General features: G+C 40.6%; 1 protein-coding gene across 1 annotated transcript; it reads right to left on the bottom strand.

The window, feature by feature from the left end:
* Positions 1 to 798: 798 nt before the first annotated feature.
* Dio2 (iodothyronine deiodinase 2) lies at positions 799 to 9,659 on the bottom strand. Its single transcript, XM_059279917.1, is given in 3 exon segments — positions 799 to 821; positions 824 to 1,385; positions 9,407 to 9,659. Coding segments are annotated over 3 exon segments (807 nt in total). The 5' UTR covers positions 9,629 to 9,659.
* Between the last annotated feature and the right edge of the window lie 345 nt (positions 9,660 to 10,004).

A 10,004-nucleotide genomic window follows, 5' to 3' on the forward strand; every position in this document is an offset into this window, starting at 1 on the left:
GTTCCACCTGTACCCTCCCTGTGCTGTCTTTAGTCAACCCCTTTCTTTTCCCAGCTGTGTACATACTTCCATGCTGGTGTGGTTGAATGACACTCTCATTTCCTACAGCTTCCAGGTAAAACACTATGCAATTTCCTCCTCTTCATGCTCCCTCTTTCCTTGTTTGTCAAGTTCATTTTCTCTGACCTAGTGCTCTCTCCATCTGCCAAATTTCCAATGTCATCTTAACCCTCCAGGTTGGAACCCATTCTTGGTATCTACATATACGCTTGGGAATTCTGGGCTACCAAGACTAGCAGAAGGCATTGCATGGCTAGAACTAACACCTCACTCCTGAGTGCACAGCATGGCTTCAAGATCACATTATAAGTATTTGGGGGACTTTCCAGTTGGGTTTGCTCCTGATGACTAAAGCTGGGACAATACACTTAATCAGATCATAGGTAGTAGCTCCCTTAGCACTAAGTATTCAGGGAACACTTGTTCTCTGGTCCCAAAGCACACATAGAGCAAAATCACTTCTTTTGCAAGCAAGGATGAACACACAGTACATCGGGTTTTCTTCCACTCCAGCTTGGATCTGTTCACTCAGAAGGAAGGTAACAGGGCTGCTATTTAGCCCGATGCCACTTGTGTACTAAAGGACATATTGAAATGTTCAGAGGTCTATGTTTTCTGACAAGTATATCCTTGTCTTTCAGTGAGGCAATGGGATTCAGTTGAAATAGTAGATTCAGTTCAGTTCTCAACTTCTTTTACATATTTTTTAAAATAATAAACACTATTGCAATCACACCTTTAACCAGCTAATCTAGAATTCATCTCTTGCTGAAATTCTTCTCCAGCCAACTCCGGACTTCTTGGAGGTTGTAGCTGAAGGGGCCCTTCCCCCCTAAATAAGCAATTTTCTGTCTCTGCACAATGCACACACGTTCAAAGGCTACCCCATAAGCTACGTTGGCATTATTGTCCATGCGGTCAGCCACAACTTGACACTGGGGCGGTAAGGAGAAACGCTCCAGGAGCTGTTGGGCTGCTGCGCATCGGTCCTCTTGGTTCCGGTGTTTCTTCACCTCAAAAGACAGAGAGGAGTCCCCAGGCACTGCCCAGCCATCTGAAGGATGAGCCTCATCAATGTATACCAACAGGAAGTCAGCCACCGATGAGAACTCTTCCACCAACTTGCGGAAGGCTGGCAGTTGCCTAGTGAAAGGTGGTCAGGTGGCTGAACCAAAGTTGACCACCAGTGGGCGCTCTGCATTGGCAAAGTCAAGGAGGTGGCATTCCGTCCCATCAGCTGTCTTCTCCAGGGCATAATTGTTACCTGCTTCAGGATTGGACACATGCACCACGCTGGAATTAGGGGCATCTTCACCCAGTTTAACCTAATGTTGAAAAAAGAAAAAGAAGAATTAAACACACTGCTACTTCAATTTACAAAATACAATTTACAAAATATAATACAATGGGCATATACATATATATATATATATATATATATATATATATATATATATATATATATATATATATGAGTAAAAACTAGTTACGTCAAGTAACATAAAGCATGGTCAAGAGGGAATAAAAGTCTTCCATCCTGAATATTCATTAGAGGTAATTCTTTCCATCTCTGAAGACACTGGAATGAACTGTTTTCATAATTAAGTTGATTCTGGTGTTCTTTGCTGTTCTCACTACTCTGCCAATGCCTAACAAGCATTATAGAATGAATGATTAATTGACTTCATTTTAAAAGTTAAAAGTAAATGGCCCACTTTAAGATAAATTATCTCATTTTTGGAATGGACTGCCTCTTTCTGAATTCTAAAAGACTTAGGCAAGACCTGAGTTTTCACACACATAACTTTAATTTATTTTCTCTGTTTTCCTCTTTTAAATAATAATTTATTACATTTGTTTGCTTGGCTGGTTGGTTGTTGTTGTTGTGTGTATTTTAGCACTTGTGGAGGTCAGAGGACAACCTGTTGGAGTCAGTTCTCTCCTTCGACCACATGGGTCCTTGAGTTCACACTCATTTCATCAGACTTGGCAGCAAGCATTGCCCAGTGAGCCATTTCACCAGCCCAGTGTAAGTCCTTTACTGTCAACCAGTGAACCAGACTACCAGAGGGTTCTGTCTCTGGGCAAAGCTGGACAAGCTATAATCCACCATTTGTAGGTAGGATTCCTCCCACTTGCCCTTGCCAATGCTTTCCCACCTGGAAAATGTAAACAATTATGCCTGCTTTTCTTATGTGGCTCCTGGAGGATAAGATAAGGAGAGGAACTCCTTATTATAATGACTGTGTAAAAGTAAGAATTGCCACTGTCAGACAGCATCCCACCACATAAGGCACACTACCACTCTTCTTGGGAAATCCTGTGTTCAAAAAAAAGGGGGTTGCAAATTGTTCTAAGAAGAGATTTATGCTCCCCTAAGCACACATCATGTGGTCTCTGCAGGTTCTTGTGTCTACTGCTCACATTATGCATGGTATGGCTAGACCCTCAAAGCTGCCCCTGGGAAAAAAGAAAAAAAAATAGACAAGAGAAACAGCTACTCCACAGTCTGACTTTCAGCTAAGTTCTCACTTTCCATGTATTTTTGGGTTCTTCCCACACTTCTATATAGGAAGACCCAAACCATGTGTTTTTCTATCATATAATTTATTAGCAAGACCCTCAGAATTATAAGCACTCAGATGTCGACTAAAATTATTCTATGAACCCCTTAGCAGCACATGGTTGAAATAGTTGAACACAAAATACTGAAAGTTAGTGGTCTTTGGATCTGTAAATTGATAATAAAAAGCAGGCAACAGAAAAGAGCCAATTATTTCATTCAGAATTAACACAATTGGGATTTCTTCTAGAATGGTTTAATCAAAGCTAATACCATTAGAGATAACTTACAATGGTACAATTGATTTTTATACACTGTCCTCAATATTACAAAACATTTCCAACTGGATCGTCTTATTTCTCTCATACAAATATAGCCCCATATAAAACTACTGTTAATTGAAGCTACTTAAAAGGGGATTGCAGGAGAGCAATGATGCACACTGATATAAAACACTCAAGGGATTTTTGTTCAGATGTTTTAATGTCAAGACATAACTCGTTTGCTCTTAGAGAAAGAATCAAATTTCTTTCTTACTCTTTTCAAAACTGTCAGGGCTGGATTGAAATAGGTGCTAGTAGTGGTCCAAAAGACATCTTAAAATCTTAGTCTTCCTTAGATTTAAATAAATATATTTTGATTCAGTAACAACCAGGAAGAAAGTTACTTATATGAATTATCTTGGCTATTTTATAATCAATATTAGATAAAGGATTCTCAAAATTTACCTTTGGCCAGAAGATCTCAGAGTTAACTACTCTGGTCTTTGAAACACTGAAATACACATTAAACTTAAAGACACATTTTAGGCATATGATGAGCTTGATATTTGTTCTTAAATAAGGCTACAAAGGGGTTTCCATTACGTCTAACTTCCCTTCATATCATACAATGATACCAAGACTGCTTTAAACACCACTGGCTGTGAAACCCCAATGGCCTGTGTTAAGGAGGCCTGCATGCATTCTGATTAGCGTGTTGTAGAGACTTCTTGTTAGATCAGAAATTTTTCATAGAAGGAAATAACCTCTGCACTGCAGATTAAAGGATTCATACTGGGTGAAAGCATTCATCTGCATTTTTGGAGCCATTGTTGAGCTCTGTGAAGAGTTGTGTGGTCTTGGTAAACAGGCCTAGGTCTCCCTGGCTCTCACCCAAGCAGACCTGTTGATCCTTGTGTTATTCTTGACTATTCACCTGAACAATCCAATCTGATGTTTTGGTCACAGACAATCTCTTGTTACCTGCAGCTAATTTCCTTGGGAAGCTTAAGTGCACGTCACTTCTTAGAGACAATGGACAGTTCAGCCACACAACTCTTTCCAAAAGAAGGAAATTTGAGTTTCTAGATTACTTTAGGAAAATGTAGGAAAAGCATCACATACTGTCACTCTAAATTTAAAGTTTAGAGAAGTCAACAATTTATAAATGTCTTTAGTGGTGGAGATGTTGGGTGTTTCATTAGTCTGGAAAATATATATCTTAAGTTTTATGGAGTGAATTATTGAATAAATTCTGGTTGTTATAATCCTAAGTCAGTGAAGACTTTTACACTGAATAGCAACCTTGACTTTCAGTAAACACAGACAGGTGATTGACAAACACACTAAAGCATATACATTCAGAAACGGGAACCCTACCCTTTCACCAGAGACCTGCTGTAGTCGACACCAATGTCATTGACATAGTCTTACTTATTTCAGCTAACCAGCAAATAAAAGAAATGAGATCAATCCTCTTTACTTTATTCTGCAGCTTTGGGATCCTATTGAACACTAGGAAGTCATGAAGGTCACAGGCTAGAGAAAATGCATAGGCAAGATTAATGGTACTAATAAAATTAAGTATGCTGGGGCACTTGACTAGCATCCATAAAGCCCCAAGTTTGAGTCCCAGAATAACAAAATAAGCACACACATACACACACACACACACACACACACACACACACAGAGAGAGAGAGAGAGAGAGAGAGAGAGAGAGAGAGAGAGAGAGAGAGAGAGAGAGAAACTCACACTTATGATGTGTAAGCCCAAGTGTGAGTAGATCAGTAGTCAGATTTTATAAGCCTCATAAAACTCATCATAAATTCACTCATCTTTTCTAAAACCTGATGGGGATAAGTTGGCTAAAATCTTTAAAAAACAGGCTTAATCTTTAAAAAAAACTTTTAAATCCATTTCTGTTCATTGTCACCTCTTTGCCTGAATCATTATGAAAATGAAATTTCTACTAGATTAGAATTCCCAATGAATAATTTCTGGATTTTTTTGGCTAGAAACCCTGCTGAGATGGAATGGGAGAAACCCCACAGCCTTCACAATGGAAGAAGACAGGAGCAAAGTTCTCCCTGACACAGAGCCAAAATGATGAAGAGAATAAAGTTGGTCCCATAATAACATCGAGGCTACATAAAAGACGCTCAACAAAAATAAATCATCCCCTGGTACTCCCAAACTTTGTTTTAATTTCCCACAGTGGCATAGAAAGTCTCCTGGCCACAAGTTACCTATCATCTTAATTTCTGCTTCTTACAGGGTTTGTGTTTGGTTTTTGTCCTTAATGAGACATATTTGCCAAAGAGGCATTCAAAAGGCATTTTTTTGCTCTTGCGGAAGAGTAATTAGGTCGGTACCTCTTTCCCTGCCAGCATCTGCAGCCTAAAGAGAACCCTGCCTAGTATTTAATGCCCAAACACAAGAAGCATCATTTCCACTAATTGGTCTTGAAGTTCCGATGTTCCCAAAGGGTCTCTTTATTTTGCAAGGATCAGAAAGGACACACGTAAAATGTGATAGCGTCACCACTGACCTTTATCGCTCTCATCTGCACTATTACAGTCATCCTTTCTTACATTTTTTTCCAATGGACAGGAACACAATGCCCACTAAGGGAGTGAGTGAGGCATTTGCAAGTTTACTGCTGATGACATCTCTGGGCCAAGTTCAAAGGTGAGAGCAGACATGTTTATAAACATGAGCAAAGCACAAATGCATAGTATATATAAGAATTTGACTCCCTTGGTGATGGGTTCCTTTTGAGGACACTGTTGAGTTCTTAGGGAATAGAAGATAATGCTACAAGATGCAGACCCAAGGGAAATATGGAACTATTCTTTGAATAAACTGGAAATGTAGCATATTCTGTCAATCTTGGTTTTGTTTTTGTTTTTTCCACAGCCTAAGAGGAGCTTTTGAGTAACTTATCACACACTCCCATGATGAGTAGTGAAACCAATTACAAAAATGGAGGATGGGCATGTACCAGACTATTTAGACAGACTTTTTGTCGTCCAAAGCACTGGAAATTAACTCTCAGAAAGTTTTCAATTCTTTAACATAATGATCAGGCTACACCAATGTCCATAGAAACATGGCCAAACAATCATTAGGCAGAGCTTTAGCCATCCCCATTCAGACAGGCCAAATAAATCAGACTTGAAGAACTGCCTACCTACTCCATTTTCTGGGTTAAGTTCCCTTTTTTGGCTATTCTCTTTTTGATTTGTATCTTGAAAATGAAGTTCAAAGCCCTATCATTTCACTATGTTTTATCCAAGTGACAGACAAGCTCTGGCTGTGGCCTTCTTTGTGTACTTTTAGGACAGTTTCTCTCTTTAAAGAGCCACTTTTCACTGCAGAAGCCGGTGTCAGAAGGCTTGAGGTGAATAAAGAGAAGGAGGAGAATGTTAAAGAGACCCTTTCAAAACCAAAATTATATGTTCCAATGAGCATGTTTTCTGTACCACTGCAACATTAGCCATGCAGAAAGGAGCCTGCTTGTCAGCGTCTATACTGTCTGCTTACTTTTACACTTCATTTAGGTAAGAGCCAGGGTCTAAGGGAGGACAGCTTGCTCACTGGTTGAATATCTAAGTCTGTGAGGACCAGCACAAGGGTACAGTGTTCACAAGCAAAGAGACTGAGGAAACTTAAGTAATAAATATCTGTTATTTGCTCCAACATTTTCACCAGTCTCCAGATTTTTCTTTTCAAGCCAGATTGCACACATGGCCTCCTGACCATTACCAAGCCCATGTGATCTTAGATAACTTCTTTACAAAGTTGGCTTTAAATCACTTCTAAAGTTCCAATGCAGTTTTTACTGTTAGCATTTCATTCTGTTCTTCTTCCCTCTCCTTACTCAGTTCCTGCCTCTGTCACTTCCTCAACGAACAAATCCAGTGCCTCTAAATATCTTCGCAAATATAATAGCTGACATTCACGAACCAAGAAAGATGGGAGTAATGAATGATCTGCCTAATTGAATCCCATGCGGACACACCCCTTCCTCCTGGAGAAATCTGCTTCAGGGTGGCAGTCGCCAAATAATGCAAGTCAAGATTGTGAAATTCCAAGATGCAATGTCAGACAGGACCTCCTCCAGCATCTATGGAAACAGTCACGCCTAAAGACAGTGTGCCATGGATGACACAGCATTTGGCAAATGATTCAACCTGTTTGAGAGGTTCTGAGTAAGCTTCTGAGGCCACCACATGCACCATGGTGCCAGTCATACTCAAAGACAGAGAGGACAGAATTTAGCTCAAGTTGTACTCTTAATGTTTTCATTTATCTCACACTCAGCCCAGACTTGTCTCTGGGTGTGTGTTTTCTTGGGGCTTCTTTTGCACATAGTAGCTATTGTATAAATCACTAAAAGCAAGCATAATAACAGAAGTCATGAACTGGGTCACTAATCAAATCAGTGAGCAGAGACAAAGAAATAAATAAGAGGAATACACAAACCACATGCCAAAAGTAAAAACAAATCATTCATCTTTCTCAATTCCCATGAACACAAATAGCAACATATTGCAACACAATGGAACACTATATGTTAGTGAAAAAAGATATAATGAAGTTTATTATGGGGATATTTGCTTGCTTTTTCCTTTTCCACTTCAATGATCTTGATGAGAAAATACCTCAATTAATGTTTTTGGGTGGTTTTGTAGCCTCCAAAGTTGATACAAAAATAATATTTATTTATATTCTGTACATATCATGTGGGTAAAACTCTTCAAAAATTCACTCTTAACTTTTTCTAAGCAGAAGTTCATTGTCTTTCAAAAGTCAAGCTCTTAATAAAATGAGACCAAACCACTAGCGTTCCATATTATGTAAGACACGGTACATAGATGTAGTTAAAGGGATTGACTAGTTGATAATATTTTAATGTACAAGCACAATGCCCCACTCCTCCAAACTCCTGACACTTAAACATACATGTAAATGTCACATTCTGTGTGCACATCTGTGGGAATGGAATTATCTCTCAGTATCTCCATGCCCATACTTTTTATTATATGATACAACTATATATATATATTTATGACATAACTGAGATTTAACTACAGGAAATTCTGGGAAGCCATTCCTATCCTGATGAGGGCATTCCTGCTTGCTAAAAAGAGGCTTGACATTTGACATGCCCTCAGCACAGCAAGAGGGAATCTTCTTCAGGTTACTTGAAATAATAATGTCATGAATCACGCAGCCTGTTCACAAAAGGCATTTTCTTCCTTAGTATTTGCTTTCCAGTGAACACCCTGCCTTAAATGCTTTAGTTTTATTTCCCTGGCACATGGATTGATTTTTCCAATGTTTATTGGGAGGGGGGACTCCTTCCCTTCCTCCTCTGCTATTCTGAGTTTCCATCGTGCTGTCTACCATTCACCTGTCTGAAGAATGCCACTTGGTTAAATATCTGGCTTCACAATTGTAAACTCCCTTCTCCAGCAAGTTATCCCAGTACCCCTAGGGACATATTTCCTCCTTTTGTAAAAACTTTTTTCCAAATGTATTCATTCTTCCTAACACCCAGGTTGCTCCAGGAGTCCTATGAACCTAAGGGATGAGAGCAAAGAGATGGAGGACTATATAAAAGTATTCCTCTTTGCCCTGACAGATACCATTTGAAAATGTTCCCCCAACATCTCTCAGCAGCAGAAAGGTTGGAACACCAGAAGTTTTCGCTTAAAAACATCAGTTGTTCTCCTCTGGTGTTTCAAATGCTGATAGGAACATACTTTCACCAGGTAAGGGAGGTCGATGTTCTAATGTCCAAAGCCTGACCTTGGAACACACAAGAGACCCATCAGCGCTTTCTGGGGCAAATTATTTATAGATTTGGTTTCACATACCAAGTTTGGCTTCCTGACACTTCCTAGACCTTTCTTTTTGCAAACTGACACTTAATAACTAGGAATCCACAAATTCCAACCAAGTAGATGGCTGTCCTGGGCTTGTTTCCATTAGGTATTACCTCTTCAAGTTTGAAGGGGCTAGGGTGTGGTCACAGCCATCATCATCACCACCACCACCACCATCATCCTCATCACCATCCAACTCTGACCATTTCAGCAGAAAGGAAACATTATTCAAACCTTCCTACTACATCTCACACAGGCTCCTGTCAAGCAAACCAGCAGAACCCAGCTCCGGCCAAGAGCAGAACTAATGTCGCTCCCAGCCTCCAACAATTCTGACTTTACCCAGAGTTATTTCACCTCCACCAAACCCCCAAACTGCCAAATCCGAACAAGGTAACAGCAGCTCTCATTCTAGACTCCTGCTGAGGTCACCCAGAGTCACGATGGCTCAATATCTGTCACTCCCAAATCTAACCTGTGCAACAGGTGTTCCAAGTGACATTGAGGCTCCCTTGAACCTAATCACTGGGCAGGCCACCCCAGACAGGACTCCCCATGGCCTGCAGCCCCATACCTTCCAGTCCCCTGGCCCTGCTGACCCTAGGAGAAGCCCAGTGGGTGCAGCTCACCTGTTTGTAGGCATCCAGGAGGAAGCTCTTCCAGACACAACGCAGTCCCTCTGAGGTCAGCATGCGCCGCCACTCTCCGCGAGTGGACTTGGAGCGGCTGAGCAGCAGCGCCACGTGCTTGAGCAGAATGACCGAGTCATAGAGCGCCAGGAAGAGGCAGTTGGAGAAAAAGACTGGCAGAATCTGCAATGTAATCAGCAAGTCTACGCTGAGGAGTCCCATCTTCTCTGCCTCCTCAGCCTGGCCCCTTGTGCACTCTGCTTCCCCCTTCACCCTCTTTTTGAAAAGGAAGGTGATGGTAGAGGAGGTAGGGGACCAGGGGCGGGGGGAGGTTGGGAGTGGGGATGGGGGAGGAGAAAAACTAAATTAGAAGGAAGCCCAAGTTGTCTCTTCTTTGAAAGAAGCAGAAATAGCAAGAGTAAGTCCGGTCTCTGCAGTCCAGCAGTTGGAGTGTGCCCATCAATTCATTCAATTCCGAGATGCATTTTTTTTTCCAGGATTTAAGATGGTTTTTTTTTTAAAAAAAAAAAAAAAAAAAAAAAAAAAGGAAAGAAAAAAGAAAGAAGAAAAACCCTGGTACCAGTCCCTAATCCAGTTA

Source organism: Peromyscus eremicus, chromosome 14 (genome assembly GCF_949786415.1).
Source record: "Peromyscus eremicus chromosome 14, PerEre_H2_v1, whole genome shotgun sequence".
Taxonomy (NCBI): domain Eukaryota; kingdom Metazoa; phylum Chordata; class Mammalia; order Rodentia; family Cricetidae; genus Peromyscus; species Peromyscus eremicus.